Source organism: Aedes albopictus, unplaced genomic scaffold (genome assembly GCF_035046485.1).
Source record: "Aedes albopictus strain Foshan unplaced genomic scaffold, AalbF5 HiC_scaffold_656, whole genome shotgun sequence".
NCBI lineage: Eukaryota > Metazoa > Arthropoda > Insecta > Diptera > Culicidae > Aedes > Aedes albopictus.
Genome location: NW_026917483.1, coordinates 5,388 through 23,359, shown reverse-complemented (window position 1 = coordinate 23,359; position 17,972 = coordinate 5,388). Strand labels below are relative to the sequence as shown.

Below are 17,972 nucleotides of genomic sequence, written 5' to 3'. Positions count from 1 at the left end.
AGTAGACAACAGCTCTCTTAAGTTGTTTGGGTAAAGTTTGCGAGAGAATGGTAAACCGCCGCTTCATTACCGAACTCGAAATAAACAAAAAGTTAGATTCACGATAACACGCATTCTGTTCAGGTTAGGGTGTCGAATCCCCCCAGCACATTTAGCATCTCCCCAAGTAATCATTAAGTCGTAAAAATGGCATTAAATCAGCTCTATAGAACAGGGTTAACTAAGCTAATTGATTCTATATTATCTAATAGGGCTTCTCAAAAGCCACTTTTGGCGTATTATTCGGCTGATATACGGCCAAGTCCAACCATCCGTACCAAGTCTCTGAAGACAGAGATGTCCGAAACGGAACAAGAAAATGCCAAAAAAATTGTTTATTTGCTTTTATCTTCTTGCTTCTTGTGCTTCCATCGAACTCCTACCTTGCGATTTTCACAACAAATAACATGGAACGAACTTACCGATCATCATTCAAACACAAAAGATGTTTATCGGCGGTTCTTCAAACTCCATGTAAATAAAGTTACCATAACTATACAGATTAAAAAAATAGTTTTAAGACAGTTTGGTATAATTAATCGAAATTGAAACAACACATTTTTGAACAAAATTGTTTTTCTAATATCTCATGTTACCATCCGAAAGGCCAAATCCGTCGTCTCTGCGTGGTCTCACGGATCCAGTTGTAGAAATGAGAAACCCTGGCGAATCCATCCGGAAATCCAGCTGCGCAGCCTTCACCCGGTAGGTATCCCACGCCAAAGCTTGCGATTCCGATCACTTTACCGTCACTCACCAGAGGACTGCCAGAGTCACCCTGCTCGGGAAATGAATCCGTTAGTAAGTATCAAATTGAGTTGACTAACAACTGCACCTGATCACTTACCCCACAAATGCCTTGTCCTTCTCTAGTGTACGTGCACAAAATCCAATCTCCGATGTTGGCCAACACCGTTTGGCATTGTAATTCGCCAATCACCCTCAGACGGGCGTACTGCAGCTTGTCCGACAACGGACCTCCACTTTGCAGCGTTCCACCCCATCCGGTAATGGTGGCCTCCGTTCCCGCCGGGACGAACTCCTTACCGAGTTCAATTTTACCAACGCGATTCGAAAGCCATAGGAATATCCCTCGGATCTGTACCAGACCGATGTCGTTTGCCGCTCGCGAACGGTCGTACCGGGGATGGACTACGAATCTCTCAGCTCGCATTCGGGAACCGCCCCTGGAGAGCCGGGTCGTCCCAGCGACCACCGTCATTTCGCTGGGTCTTAGGCTGTTGAATCGTGAAACATGAAAATTATCATAGACTTAAGGTACACATCGACTACAGTGGAATGAACAACAGATCATGTGATTAAGTACAGTTGGAACCAAAGACCCGTGTATGCTACATATTTAATGAAACTTATTCTGCCGTCCTACGCATATTTGTCCCATGTTATATGGGACAATTATGCGTAGAACGGTAGTATTGCTTTACCCTTAATTTCCACATCGTTTTTTTTACTCACTCCATGAGACAATGGGCCGCCGTTAGAATCCATCTGCGGTCGATGATCGCTCCGCCACAGAAATGACTTCCACCTTGCTGCAGGGAAACCTGGTACGGCGTTATACCTGCGTCGCCTCCGTTGACCACAAATTCTCGCAAATTTGTGGTAGAGTTCCGTAGAGTTGCATTTTGGTTGGCAAAAACGTGGCCGACAATGAACAGTATTGCAAACTTCACTAATCCGACGTGACTTCGCATAGCTGCGAAATGTAGTCAGATGTTCGCGTTGGATAATTTCTAACTGTTATCGTCAAGTATTGGGGATTGCACTAGGTACATACACGATCGCAAAAAGTTGAATTAAAGTTTTAAATATTCAATAACGGAAGTCAACTTGTTGGCAAACATATTGACACAGGTGCTGAAATGACTACGCAAGTCAAGTTTGAATTTTCTTCGGTCCAGTCGATAACTTACCTTAGGTACCGGTCAAACTGAGGCCTGAGTGTTATGTTGTACGTAGGAGTCGTTTCAATTCGGTCCGTGGCTGTGCGTCACTCTTCGAAGTCGTCCTCCACTTGATCGACCCACTAGCTCGCTGCACGCCATGTCTTCTTGTACCGGTGGAATGGTTTTCGGGAACCATTTTAATCGGGTTGCTATCCGACATCCTGATGACATGACCCGCCCACCGTGGCTTCCCGATTTTCGCGGTGTGGACGATGGTTAGTTCTCTCGGCAGCTGATGCAGCACGTGGTTCATTCGCCTTCTTCAAGTCCCGTCTTTCATTTGCCATGCGCCGTAGATAGTACGCAACTCCTTTCGTTCGAAAACTCTAAGAGCGCGTTGGTCCTCTGCACGTTGAATCCATGTTTAGTACCCATAGAGAACTACCAGTCTAATCAGAGTTTTATAGATTTAACTTCGTGTTACGGCGAACTTTTTGTGCGATCGTAGAGTTCTGCGGAGTCCAAAGTAAGCTCGATTTCCTGCCACAATGCATCTCTGAATTACTCTGCTGGTGTCGTTTTCAGCGGTTACCAGTGAGCCCTAGTACACGAATTCTTCAACCGCTTCGATTTTATCACCGTCGATAGAAATTCGGGGTGGCGGGCGCGGTGATTCCTCTCTGGAGCCTTTGCCATCATGTACTTTGTCTTTGACACATTAATGACTAATCCGATTCGCCTGGCTTTATTCTTTATTCAGTCGGATGTACGTTTCCGCCGTCGTCTCAAATTTGCGAGCTGTAATATCAATATCATCAGCGAAACCAAGCTGAAACATTCCACTCGTGTATATCTCTGCTCTCCTTATTACACCGTCTCTAAGGCGATGTGAAAACAGCAAGCACGAAAGACCATCACCTTGCCGTAAACCCTCTGCGAGATTCGAAGGGACTCGGGAGTGTCCCTGATACTCGAACTACGCACATCATTCGATCCATCGTCGCCTTGATCAATCGTATCAGTTTATCCGGGAAACCGTATCCGTGCATAATCTGCCATAGCTGTTCTCGATCGATTGTATCACACGCTGATTTGAAATCGATGAACAAGTGATGTGTGGGCACGTTATATTCGCGGCATTTCTGCAACACCTGAAGGATGGAGAACATATGGTCCGTTGTAGCGCGTTCACCCATGAGTCCAGTCTGATATTGCCCCATGAACTCCATTGCAATCGGTGATAGACGGCGGCATAAGATTTTAGAGAGTATCTTGTAGGCAGCGCTCAGTAGTGTGATCGCGCGATAGTTCCCGCAATCCAACTTGTCGCCCTTTTTGTAGATGGGACACACGATACCTTCCATCCATTCCTCCGGTAATACTTCCTCATCCCAAATTTTTGTAACGAACCAATGTAGAACGAACTAATTAGAAGCTCACTTGGTAGTTGATCTGCTCCAGCGGCTTTGTTGCTTTCAACCGGCCATCCTTCTCCTCAATCTCTGGGAGGTTAGGGGCTGGGAATCTTTCGATCTTTCTAGATCTATTACCACGCCACCTTCTGTGTTTGCTGTCACCACCTTTCAACTACCCTTATGGCAATACCCTCGGTAATACCCGTATCCTTAGCCTTTAGTGCATGTCGTACTGTGTTCCATTGTCATTGAGAGGCAATGAAGCATCGATTTCTGTACAGTTCTTGATTTGTTGCCTCAGTATCCGAGTGAGTGATTGTTTTTCAGTCCGTCGGGCATTCGCGCTTATGTATTTTTTTCCGGTTTATCCTTCGATGGACCACCGGAGAATCAACGTGTGGTGTGAACGAGTGAACATTTAATATGGTTTGGACGGCAAGAATCATTAAAAAACCAAAATAAAAGGGATAAGGTTTTATGATGGCTCCCAAAGCCTCTACAAGACCATTTGGTAATCGAAATGTTACTTGGGCTGACACCTTGTATTGGAATTCCCTGTTTAGTGGCCTTTAACCCAGGAACAGGGGTTCCGTAGTGCTATTCTAAGCCGAGAGCTTCAAGTGACAGTGTTTGGTTATGAAATAGGCAAAAAATCAATTTGAGAAGCTCGTTTCAAAGCTCATTTTAGCAATTTATAATACTGAAATCGCTTTGTGAACCAAAAAATCCTTTCCTAAATAAATGAATTATGTGTTCGCTTTAATAAAGTCATATTTTCTGGTTAACAAACTTTTGGTTCGCTATAAAATTATTCCAGCAAAGACATACAACAGTATTCCACTTTTCGATCAGTCATCTTATACTCAGCTCACCCATATCAATCCATAAAAAAAAATACACATGTATAGCAATACAACAGCATTCAATACCACAATGACAAAATGAACCTACGTCGTTTCATTAAAGAGACATGCCACACAACACATCCAGTACACCAAGAAACCGGCTTATGGTACCAACCCATACACGTGTTCCGGCATCTATCGCGGTTTTCCGTAATCCCTCTCATCCGTTGTCGCGGCGCGGCAATGAAAGGTTGGGAAACTACAAGTGTAGTAGCCACTCGGTGGTTTGTAGTAGTGACAAAGTATTTTACCTTACCTCCCCGGTCAATACAGCTGTGTTGCATATCAGTGGTTTTCCACCTTTGATACCAGCGTTTATTCTTCTGAAAATTAAAAAAAAATAAGAACCTAATATGGAGGGGATTATGAATATTGTTACGGGTATGAATATTTGTTACAATAAGAAGACAAAAAAATTGTTTAATGTGTTTAAAGTTTGATATTCGTGCGTTGTTTGTGTTACATGTTGTATTTTAACTTGTTAATATTCCACTAGTATTTATGCACATTGAACATTTATAGGGTTCTGGCAGAAGCAGAATAGAGAACCATGAAATGCAATCCCATTTCGATTGCCAACATTCAGTAAACCTTTCCCTGGCACAGACTTCAAGTTATAGAACTCTAGTGATGAAACCTGAATTGTGATGCCAGATTAGAATTAGTTTTCCTAGACGAAACCAAACTATGAAATCAGCAGCAATGGCTGTAAACTAAGTCTAACTGCCAATCAAAACACAATTCCAGGATGACTGATGTTCCTAAATCAATAAACGAAACCTCGTCATCCTGTGATCGGAAGGTATTATTCATCTGGATAACTGGGCACATTGTGTTTAGTGTTGTGATATATCTTATGTATGCATTTGTAAGGTTCTGGGTATCGTAATGTGTTAATCCTTTATAATAATTTATTTTATTTTATTTTTGTAACATGGCGCCCAACTCAAAAATCCCCTGTATGCAAATGGAAGGCAATTTTATTTTTGTGGATAGAGCTTGTCCATAAAAGTAAAGTTTAGTTGAGGGAAAATTGCGTTGCTTGATTTGGAAAGCACTTTAGCTTTCGGGTAACATAAATCTTCAGTTGTTTTTTGAGTTAAGGTGTTTTTTGGGGACTTGTTAGTCCTGTTCACCGCTACATTTCTGGAAAGCACTGTGCTGCCCCTATTCGCAGAACAGTCCCATGTTTGCTGGGTTTACTATTCACATGGGACTGTTGTGCGAATGGGAACAGTGTGGCTTTCGGGTGGTATATATGTTATACGAGTTATAACTCGTTTTGATTTGTTTTTTTTTGTTTCAAAGATAATTGACAAAAAAAAATAAAACACACTATTTTAAGCTATTTTATTCTAGAAAACTTAGTTATTCAACTAAAACAATCGATTCAAAAATGCCATTTGATAGAAAATTCAATAATCTTTCGAATAAGTGTAAAAAAACTGCGATAAGTTTGACCTTTTTCAAGTTATAGCTAGTTAAGGCAATAAGAGTCAAAAACATGGGAAGTTCAATAACTACGTAACGGTTGAGATTTAAGCATATGCGTAGAACATTTTTTTTTCACCATTCATGGTCCTCTATCACCCTATAAAAAGTTTGCACTCATGAACCTAACACCCTGTATACGGAAATATAAAAAAATCTGAAAACCACTGTCTTAATAACAAACAAAGATCTATAACATACATTTATTTGGTATAATATGTGTTTAAATTGATAGTTATTGGAAACCAAGTTGGAGACTATTCTCAACTTGTCACACTTTACAAGATCATTGTTCAAAATAATATATGTAATTTACTCTGATAGTTTTTTTTTTGGAAATACGATATAAGCAGAATTACATAAGTAGCAATGCTTTGGAAAACTTCTTTTTTAAATCGCCGAGAAATGAAATCTAAATGATAGTTTTTAAAGGAATTTCAAGCAGAAAGTTTTCTAGCAGCAATACTGCAAAATATTGTCAAGTACTTCCTTGTGGAATTCAAGTATCATGGAATCCCAGGAGGATTTCCTGGAAAAAATCATGGAGGCATTTCTGTAAGTATTTTCGAAGGAATTCCTGGAGAAATTCTTGGGGTAATTCCTGGAGGTATTCTTGGTTGAATTCCTGGAGTAGTCCCTGAGGAAATGTCTGGATGAAATCCTGGAGGAGTGCCTTGAATAATTCCCGGATAAATTCCGGGAGCAATTCCTGAGAGAATTTTTGAAGGAATCGCTGGAGGATTTCGTGAAGAAATCCTTGAAGGAATTCCTAGAGAAATCTCAGGAGGAATTCATGTATCCCTGGAGAAATTCTTGGAATAATATCTTTATACACTCCGGAAGGAGGATTTTCTGGAGAAATTGCCGTAGTAATTTCTGAAGGAATTCCTGGACCAATTCCTGGAGGAATTTCTGCAGGAATCCTTGGAGGAGTCCCTGGAGGAATGCCTGGATGAATACCTGGATGAATACGTGGAATCCTTAATAGAAATCCCGGGAGGAACTTTTTGAGGAATGCCTGGAGGTATTCCTAAAAGAATGCCTAGAGAATTTCCTACAGGAGCTTCTGAAGCAATGCCCTGGAGAAATTCATGGTGACATGCGTGTAAGAATTCCTGGAGGAATCTCTAGAGAAATTCTTTGAGAAATCTCCAGAGGAACTCTTGGAGGAATCCCTAGGGAAATTCCTGGAGGATTTTCTTAAAGAATCACTGGAGAACTTACAGATAGAATCCCTGGAGGAATCCCTGAAAGAATTCCTGGAGGAATTCCTGGTGGAATCTCTGAAGAAATCATAGGAGCAATTATTGAAGAAAACGCTGAAATTCTTGATAAAGGAATCCTAAAGAGAATACCTAGAGGCAGTGCTGAATATTTCATTTCGTCATATCTAAATTCAACCACCTACAGCTCATTTTAGAAGCTGAACCTGAGAATATGGTATATGAAAAACTTGTGCGGCTAAACCAGTTCTGCAAGAAAGTCACGGAAAAACCACTATTTTTCGAATATTTTATGTAAATGTCACGGACTACCTTTGAAAAATGCCAAATGATATTCACCGTGAATATCATTGGGATTTTTCGAAGGTAGTCCGTGACATTTACATCAAATATTCGAAAAGTAGTGGTTTTTCCGTGACTTTCTTGCAGAACTGGCCTAGCCGCACAAGTTTTCCATACACCATATTCTCAGGTTCAGCTTCTAAAATGAGCTGCAGGTGATTGAATTTAGATATGACGAAATGAATTTTTCAGCACTGCCTAGAGGAACAGGGAGGAACCCCTGTAGCAGTAGCTGAAGGAATTCCTGGAGGAGTTCCTGAAAAAAACCCAGGAGGAATCTCGGAAGCAATGCCAAGAGGATTTTTTTTTGGGAATCTCTAAAAAGTTCCTGGAGGAGTTTGCGAAAGAATTCCAGGAGGAATTCCTGAAAGAATCCCAAGAAGATTGCTTGGAGGCATTTTTAAAATTCTTGGAAGAATTTCTGTTGGAACGCCATGAGCAATCCCGGAAGCAATCCTATGAGGAATTTATTAGGGAATCACAGAAGAGTTTTCCTAGCGAAATCCTGGAGGAATTTCTATAGGTAACCCTTGATAAAACATTTGAAGAAATCCATGTCTACAGTAATTTCTAGATGAATTATTGAAGTAACAATTGGATGGACTTCTAAAGGATTTTTTTTTTACATTTTTAGCAATTCCTGGATTATTTTTGAATAATATGTGTTCTATTAGTGGTTTAGAAATAATCATCGGTAGCGCTAGCCGCGATACTGTGCGTTTAGCACTAAATTGATTTCCGGAAAAACTTCATCGACTTCCGCTGCCTTTCCTATGCGTTAAACATAACGTCGGAAGTAGTGCGCTGTATAGAAAACCAGATTTACTGTACAGCGCACTACTTCCGAAGTTATGTTTAACGCATAGGAAAGGCAGCGGAAGTCGATGAAGTTTTTTCGGAAATCAACTTAGTGCTAAACGCACAATATGACCTGCGCCTGCGTAGTCTAGTCCACCAAGTTCCATCAGATTATAGGCCCATTCACAGCACGTGTCGACCTGGAGAAGAATAGGACACATAATCCGCAGAGTCCAAGTACGGGATCTTTGGGTGGACGGGTTGGCTGCAACGGAAGACAGGATTCATGGGAACGATCGAGGGGACGATAGATGATACGGGTCAACTGGATGATTGCTGGCAGATCAACGGACGTTTTAGCTAGATATCAGAAGATAATCGGCGACGAAAGAAGGCGGAGGAGTTTGGTTGCGGAAGTAGCTCGGTTGCAAAAGAGCTTGTGACTGGAAGGAGCTAGGTATCCGGAAGGAATACGGTGGTCATGAGAAGCTTGAGTCCAGCTTGAGAACCCCTGCTGTATACGAACGCACGCGGTGAACACCGTGACCACCGATACGTATACCTAGGTACGTATAGCAGCATGGCGTAGAGCTCTAAGCACACATCTCTCTACGCGGACGGAACGTTTCTCCCCTCAGTCAGTCAGTTCAGTCAGTCAACATCATCGTCACGACACGACCATCTCTCGACTCTCGCAGTCGCGGTCTGAGCAGTTGCGCTTGACGCAAAGAAAGAAAACGGATCTCCTGCCTGGGCAGAAGCAGCAAAAAAGGAAAAGAAATGTGCAAAAATTATAACCGCTTGATGGCATTTGGCTAGCGCAAAGGATGTTCAAGGAGAACCATACCACCTCTTAGATACCTATTGCCACCAGGGTTCCGTTTTGTTCGCGAAAGTGTTCAATCTAGAGGCAGCATCGCCGTCGTCCACATAGTGTTCTTTGATCTAAACGCGTCATAGATAGACGGCTGGCTGCTGGTAACACCGAATTATGAATGAACGAAGAAAAGTGTAGAGTGCTCAGATTTCGATAGTCGTCACCAATAGAGGCGGTCGGTGTGTCCGTCCCCTACGCAAAGTGTGTGAAGCAGCATCGCAATTATCGTCGAGAAGATCAGGAAGAGGAAACCACTAATTAAATTACTCGAGTAGTGAATCTAAACAATAATAATGCTGCAATAATTATAAGAAGAGCGACGACGAACGTGGGCAACAGCAACGCAAATCTATTAATTGTACGATTAGTGATCGTGTGAAGTTCCATCTCTTGCTTGCGTCGTTGACTTGCAGCTGTGTTGTTGTTATTGATGTTGTTACATTTATTTTTTGTGCGTTATTTCGGTGTTGAGTTTGAGTGGCGTTGAAGTACACAACTTCACATGCACAGCAGTTCTACGTATAGTCAGTCGGTCGGGCTACATTTTGCAACCCACCTATAATTGAGTGTTTCATTTTGATCGCCTAAGCATTTATACGGCAATCTCCTGGCGGCCGACTATTGGTTGCGATTTCCACAAAAAAAAATAAAAGTGTGCACGTACACGTGTGTCAGAGGGCTGCTGAAATCGACATGGAACAACCACCACCGGTTGCTGCCACCACTGCTGCTGCTGCTGCTACTGCTGCCGTAATGGATAATGCGGCCAAGTTCGCCGAGCTGGAGCGGGAAATCCGCCGAATGGATATGGACTCCGAAACCATCGCACTGACCTATCATTTGCGGAAATTCGCCGAACTCTTCCAGAGCTACATTGTCGACGATCAATCGCTGAGGTGAATATTAATTAGCGTCTCTCTCTCAACGGGTAGCTTTATCTACTCTACTCTATACTACACTCCTACACCTTTCTGGAAATATACAACTCGCGAGTTTTATGGGCTATTATCGCACTATACACTGACTTCTTCATTGCTTCCTCCCGTAGATGTTGTTATCGTCATTGTTACTTATTGTTATTCGATTCAAAATATTTTCACATTCTGCTCAAAATGGGCGATCTTTATGCGATATTGAGACAGTGTTTCTCAACTTTTGAGTGATGTTCCGTATTTTATCTATAGTTTAGCTGGAACAACCCTATGCTTAATAAATTAACAGTATGAAATTATCAGCATATATGTACCTACGTATTAATACACAATTGAACAGCTGGTTCAAATACGCTCTATAGAGTCTTTACAACAACAAAGTTTCAACATGACCATAATTTGCTGTGTTGTAGATGGAATAAGATAATCTCATCATTTTAATCTTTTTATTTCGGGTAATTGGATTTGTACGATTCTCGAACCCCACTGCTCTATGCTTTTGCAGATCTGTTTGTTCTTTCTGATTCTATGTCTCTCCTAGAACTAAGTGCAGTGTACTGTTCAATGTAGTGTTCTTATGAGTGTGTCACAATATGTGGAAGATTAATTTGTAGAATGTGTGGAAAATGCAGTGGTAGGGTATGTGTGCATCAGTAATCTCACGCTCCCATAATCATCCTATTCGAAAACAAGCGATTTCGGCACCGATTGATTCCGTTCTTTTTGTTTTCATGGGTGCTCACTTCTAACAAAAAAAAAATACAAAAATAAGAAACAAACCAAACAGCGCTTCAATCCTTTGTTTTTCGTAGGATGAAAATGGGAGCCACATGCTTAATAAGGGAACCAATACCCTATATACCTACTACAGTAATGAAGCCATTCTACAGCTCGTCACAGCAGAACTATTGCATCTCCTATTGCTTCTTGACATTACTACTGTTAACACAACAGTAGTTGGAGAAGTTTAGGACATTTCCATATACTACGAAGACTCTAATGGAGGGGCCTATATTCAACATCAAAGTTTAAAAAAAAAAAAACTGCATCTGATCAATAAACTTCTGCCCGAACCAGTTCCGTTTCTACTGCCTTTCCACTTTATATGTTCAAGTATTCCATAATCCGTGAACATCCCATGCCGTGTATCTCTGACGCACGCGTGATTCTAGGAATGGTGAAGCCAGTAGCGAAAAAGAATGCTTATTACATCACATTACATCACAATCACTAGAGAGATTCCTCCACAGTGTGAAGAATAAGCATTAAATTAAAATTCACAAATAAAAAAAAAAAATAGAGAGATTCCTAAATTAATCCCTGAAGGAATCCGTAAATAAATCTACAGAGGAATCTCTGGAGAAATAATGGAAAACCATTGGTGGAAAGGCTGATGCAAAAAAGTCAGGATGAATCCACACATTTTTTTTTAAATTCCTGAGGGAATATCTGGAGAAATTCTTGGAAGAATCTCAGGGAGATTCCTAGAGGATTCTTAGCAGCGATCGTTTGATAAATCCCTGCAGGATATTTTGAAGGAATCCCAGCAGAAATAACTAGAGAAATCGCAGCAAGAATTCCTGGATGAATTACAGAAAAAAATCCTGGATAAATCCCAGAAGATCCTGGATAAATCCCGAGAGGATTCTCATCAGGAATTGCTAGGTGCATCTTTCCAAGGTTTCTTTAAGGAAACCAAGTGAAATTCCTTGAGGAAATCCAGTAGGAATTTTCTAGAAGAATCTTCTTCTATTCCCGGAGAAATCCTAGCATGAATTCCAGAAGGAATCCCCTGAGAAATTCCTGAAACAATTTTGGAAAGAAATTCTGGAGGAATCTCCGAAGATGTATACCTGAAAAAAGATCCGGAATTAATCCAAAAGTGAATTCATAGTGGAATTTATGGGGGATTCCAAGAGAATTCCTTAGAGGAATTAAAAAAAAAACTGGGGGAATTCACGTAAGAACCACAGCAGAAATCGCTTGAGGACTCCCAGTTGAAATTCCTGAAGAAAACCTAATAGGACAACCTGAATTAGTCCCAAACTCAACATCAGTTACACCAATAGATAACGTTCCACGTTTGACTTATCTCAGGGGTTACAAAAACAAAATAATCTTGCAATATTCTGATCCGAAATTTGTTAAAAAAATTCGATATAGTTAGGGACTAGAGGAGCTGAAATACGTCACTTTCAAAAACTTTTTAAACCGTTCTAAATGTTACGCTAGATTTTTTATCACTATGTTATTTGTACATGATGTCAAAAGACATCAACTGAAAGTACGATAAACAATCAGCAATACACAACCAACGAAGGTAACCTTTCTTAAAGTAGGATAGAAATTTATTTCGTCATACGCGCAAATTCCCGTAATGAATAGCAAATGGAAAATATCCAATAATTGAAAATGGCAGCTATATTATCGCGAAAATTAGAAATTAGCAATAAATGCGATCAAAATTGCCAAACACTTTTTATTACTTACCTTACCGATCAGGCTAAGGCCGGGGTGGCCTCTGCTGTACATAGTAGCCGCTTCCATTCCACTCGGTCCATGGCTGTTCGTCTCCAGTTCCGCACTCTGCGCAGATCGTCCTCCACTTGATCGACCCACCTAGCTCGCTGCGCAACAACGTCTTCTTGTACCGGTCGGATGACTCTCGAGAACCATTTTAGTCGGGTTGCTATCCGACATCCTGATGACGTGACCCGTCCACCGTAGCCTCCCGATTTTTGCGGTGCGGACGATGGTTGGTCCTCTCAGCAGCTGATGCAGCTCGTGGTTCATTCGCCTTCTCCAAGTCCCGTCTTTCAACTGCACTACGCCGTAGATGGTACGCAACACCTTCCGTTCGAAAACTCCAAGGGCGCGTTGGTCCTCTGCACGTAGGATCCATACTTTGTGCCTATAGAGAACTACCGGTCTAATCAGCGTTTTGTAGATAGTTAACTTCGTATGACGGCGAACTTTATTCGATCGTAGAGTTCTGCGGAGTCCATAGTAAGCACGACGTCCTGTCACAATGCGCCTCTAAATTTCTCTGCTGGTGTCGTTGTCGGCGGTCACCAGTGAGCCCAAGTACACGAATCCTTCAACCGCCTCGATTTCATCACCGACGATATAAATTCGGGGTAGCGGGCGCGGTGATTCCTCCCAGGAGCTCGTTGCCATCATGTACTTTGTCTTCGACACATTAATGACTAATCTTATTCGCCTGGCTTCACTCTTTAGTCGGATACACGTTTCCGCCATCGTCTCAAATTTACGAGCAATAATATCAATATCATCAGCGAAACCAAGCAGCTGAACAGACTTCGTGAAAATCGTTCCACTCGTATTTATCCCCGCTCTCCTTATTACACCTTCTAACGCAATGTTGAACAGCAAGCACGAAAGACTATCATCTTGCCGTAACCCTCTGCGAGATTCGAAGGGACTCGGGAGTGTCCCTGATACTCGAACTACGCACATCATTCGATCCATCGATAAATCAGTATCAGTTTATCCGGGAATACGTATTGCCATAGCTGTTCTCGATCGATTGTATCATACGCCGATTTGAAATCGACGAACAAGTGATGTGTGGGCACGTTGTATTCGCGGCATTTCTGCAACACCTGGCGGATTGCGAACATCTGGTCCGTTGTAGCGCGTTCCATGAATCCAGCCTGATATTGCCCCACGGACTCTCTTGTAATCGGTGATAGACGGCGGCATAAGATTTGAGAGAGTACCTTGTAGGCAGCGCTCAGTAGTGTGATCGCGCGATAGTTCCCGCAATCCAACTTATCGCCCTTTTTGTAGATGGGACACACGATACCTTCCATCCACTCCTCCGGTAATACTTCCTCCTCCCAAATCTTGGTAATGACCCAGGTAGTGCTCTCACCAGTGCTTCTCCACCGTGTTTTAGTAACTCGCTTGGTACACGCAGAACTCGATGTACACAGCGCAACGAGTAACTTTCACGCAGCGACCGAAAAGACAAAAGAATTTTCACGCAGATTTGTGTAACACCGGATCAACACAAAAAATGTGCTGATCCGGTGTTACACAAATCTGCGTGAAAATTCTTTTGTCTTTTTGCTCGCTGCGCTCGTGCGCTGTGTTGTTTCATTTAAGGGTGTAGTTGATCTGCTCCAGCGGCTTTGTTGTTTTTCAACCGGCTAACCTCCTCTTCAATCTCTTGGAGGTTAGGGGCTGGAAATCTTCCGTCCTGTGCACGTACTCCTAGATCTCGTAGAACTTTCGTGTGTGCTTATCGCGGTACAGCTCTTCCATCGCTTCGCGATCTCGTTCTTCCTGCTGGCGCTTTTTCATCCGGAAGATTGAGTTCCGCCTGTTCCGCGCCTTTCTGTAACGTGTCTCATTCGCTCTCGTACGATGTTGCAGCATTCTCGCCCATGCTACAACAATTTTCACGTCACGCGGCGAGCGACCATCGTATGTTTGCTCTAACTGCGCATAGAACGCTTCTTTCTCGTCATCAGGTCTCCCTTCGTGTGGGCAGTGGACGTTGATGCTGCTGCAGTTGAAGAAACGGACCTTAACTCTTAACATGCACATCCTTCCGTTGATCGGCTGCCACCCGATCACACGTTGTCGCATCTTGCCCAACACTATAAATCCTGTTCCCAGTTCATTGGTGGTGCCACAGCTTTGGTAGAAGGTAGCCGCTCGATGCCCGCTTTTCCACACTTTCTGTCCAGTCCAACAAACAGTCCTGCAACGCCACGATGTCGAAGTTGCGAGGATGTAGTTCGTCGTAGATTATCCTGTCACATCCTGCGAAACCTAGTGACTTGCAATTCCATGTTCCAAGTTTCCAATTGTAGTCCTTATCTCGTCGCGTGGGTCTATGCCGATTGTATCGAGTAGTATTTTCCCCTATGTTATTCGCAATTCAGATGATCAAAACTTTCAGCTTTCTATTTATGCAAAAAGATTTAAGATTGGTTGTCCGCTTTGCAAAATATTTGTATTTTAGTAAATTCCGTATATTTTTAAAAACTATTGAGCTCGATTTTCAGGAAAAACTTAAAAACTATTCTACTTGAATTTTTTTCAAGCTCGATCTTGATATCAGCACATAATTATGCATCAAAAATTTTGGTCCTTGCTAGAAGTTCACAACTTTCGTTTTATGTTGTAAACTAGTGTAACTGAGATCTCTGAACTTGTTTTTAAAAATATGAAACTAAGATAAATAATGTTACAAGGAAGAATATTCAGAAAAGCTGCTGAAAAACTATCAATTCTATCCTTCCATTGTCTGTTTTGATGCTAAATACTATGTATTTAGTATTTGATTCAAAAATTTCTCAAAGGAATGCAATAGAAAATCTTCCATGGCCTTTGCCAAACAAGCCTACCCCCCCCCCCCCCCCCCCAAGACCACGTGCTTTATGGACGGCCCCCCAATCTACCTAGTATGACTAATATGACCTTTGATCACTACAATCATGAATGAAAGGAACGTTCAATTACCAACGTTCATTTAATATTTTGTGAGCTTTAAAGTTATCATTCATCAACCGGTGCAGGAAAACGATCTCTATTAACTTATCCCGCACTCCAAACAGGTTTACCCAGGTGCAACGTGCTCGTTCAAAATGCTGCTGTGACGCATAACGAACGACCGCAGTTCGGGTTCCGTACCCGCATGAGTCACTCGGAATGAACCGGTGTGGCGGTGGTCCTACTAGGTCTTCAGTTTACCACCACCATCCACCGCCGCATCAAATATGCAAGCTCACGAAAGGTTACGGTTTGTTCCTCACGTTGTTGCTCTTCTCTTCTGCTACTAGGTAATGTAATGACGTTCGTTCATCCAGCGTTCAACCACAAAGCATGGCACTGCGGCTGGAGCCGAATCTAATCATACCAACAATGATCTCTTGCAGGTCAAGCCGTATGCGGTGGATCAGTACGTTGTGTTTGGTTGGGGGCGGTAGGGAGGAGTATGGTGAACCGGTGAAACCGCTTTCCCACTTAGCATGTCACGCGCATCGACCTCGTTCGTTAATATGCGTATACGCAGCTGAACAGAACGCGCGTTTCGGAAACTTCCTACTTTGGGGTAGTTCCCAAAAATTGAAGAAATAAAAAACGAAAAGCAGTGACAGTGAAACCACGTGAAACGGTTTTGTCAACATCCCACGAATGGTACGCAGCAACTTTCGAGTGGTTCCACACTGCGAACGGTGCTAAACGGGTAATGAAAATAGGTAATTTGTTATTGTTCACTTCATGTTCTATCGCGTATGTTAATGACAGCAGGTCAACTAAGAACTGAAAATTCATACTTGTTTTTAATAAGAACATTCATTTAAATAAGGATTTTTATAAATTCACTAGAAGAAATCAGGCCCATTTTTGAGTTACGTCCTAAATTCAAAGAAAAAACTTAAATATTTATGTACTTAACTATAGATACATGTTTATGCAACGAGTTGCAAAATGAAGATTTTTACAGCACGAGTCGTACAGTTAACAACGTGGAAACACAAGTTGTTGAGCAAACTGCACTGCTCGACGCGCTTGCTAAGAGAAGCTTTTTGTAGTGTTTGATGTTTCGTGGCCTAGTATTTTACGATTCGAACTTCGAAAAATTTCATCAGCTTTCTGTGGGTGGTTTGATTGAGTTCAAAATATGGGGTTCGCGTGCGTGGGAAAGTGTGCTGATTTATGAATTGCTGGAGGCACCCCTCTACTAGGAGCTGCTCCTAAATTTCCACAGGTTTCTCTACAGGATTCCTCATGGATTTTCTTAAGGAATTCATTCCGGTCTTTTTCTAAAATTCCTGCAGGGATTCTTTTCGAAATTCCTTCGGGACTCCTTAAGAAATTCCACGCGCATTTCCTCCAGTAGTTCCTCCTGAGATTTCTACAGGATTTTCTTTAGGAATTCCTAGGTTTATACAGGAATTTCACCAAAACTACTTCCGATATTCCTCCAAGAACTTCCTCCAGGAACTCCTGCGTGAATTCCCTCTGGGATTCCCCCGGGAACTCCTTCCAAGATTCCTTCAAAAACCTTTTCCGGGATTCCTCCAGGAATATCTTATAAAATTCTTTCCGAGAATCCTCCGGGATTCTTAGTTTCCGGATTTTTTTTTAGGAACTGCATCCCGGATTCCTCTAGGATCTCTGTTCGGGATTCATCCACGAGTTCCATCCAAAATTTCTGCAGATCCTTCTGGAATTCTCTCAGATGTTCCTGGGATGGAAATCCTCAAGGAGTTTTCTATGGCATTCTTTATGGAACTACTCAAGGAGTTCCTTCTGTAGTTCCTACACAGTAGTTCCTTGAGAAATTACCCCAACATTTTTTTTAGGATTTTCTCCATCAGCTTTGTAAGGAATTCCGCTTGGATTTGCTTCTGGGTTTTCTCCAATAGTTCTTTCCGAGATTCCATTTTTCAGGAATTCCTTTTGAAAAAACATGAGCATGAGCATAAATGACCGTACAATTCGTAGTTGCTACTCCGTGATTGTCCAGAAGAATCGAAAGTGCACAGGTAACCAACAAACGGAGCTTGGGAATAGCTTACCGTTCTCAATGTGCACCTTCCAGAATTCCATATTTTATTAAGTCAAATAAGACGCTGGCCACGTCCTTACGGTCATCGAAGAAAGGAAGCAATGTTAACATGACGTGTGTTGCTACTAGAAACCGCAATCATCTCATCTTCTTCACGACTATCACGAGAAGAAGTTTTATCAGTGGGGAGGGGGAAAAGTCACATGCTCTAGATTCACTTTGGTAAGTGCATGAATGAATGCAACCTCTATTCGAATATAAACACTCATCTTCATTTCGACTAATTAATAACACATCCTCTCCTCTCTTCTTCTTGGCGTAACGTCCTCACTGGGACAAAGCCTGCTTCTCAGCTTAGTGTTCTATGAGCACTTCCACAGTTATTAACTGAGAGCTTCCTCTGCCAATGACCATTTTGCATGCGTATATCGTGTGGCAGACACGAAGACACTCTATGCCCAAGGAAGTCAAGGAAATTAATAACACATGTCGAC

At 42.1% G+C, this 17,972-nt stretch overlaps 1 protein-coding gene across 1 annotated transcript; it reads right to left on the bottom strand.

Moving 5' to 3' along the window:
- Positions 1-550: 550 nt before the first annotated feature.
- Positions 551-1,836, bottom strand: LOC109417616 (chymotrypsin-2). The gene is made up of 3 exons (XM_019691662.3): positions 1,516-1,836; positions 887-1,277; positions 551-817 (listed from the first exon to the last, which is right to left on the bottom strand). The coding sequence occupies exons 1-3, from the start codon at positions 1,752-1,754 to the stop codon at positions 632-634; spliced, it is 816 nt and encodes a 271-aa protein (XP_019547207.2). The 5' UTR covers positions 1,755-1,836; the 3' UTR covers positions 551-631.
- Between the last annotated feature and the right edge of the window lie 16,136 nt (positions 1,837-17,972).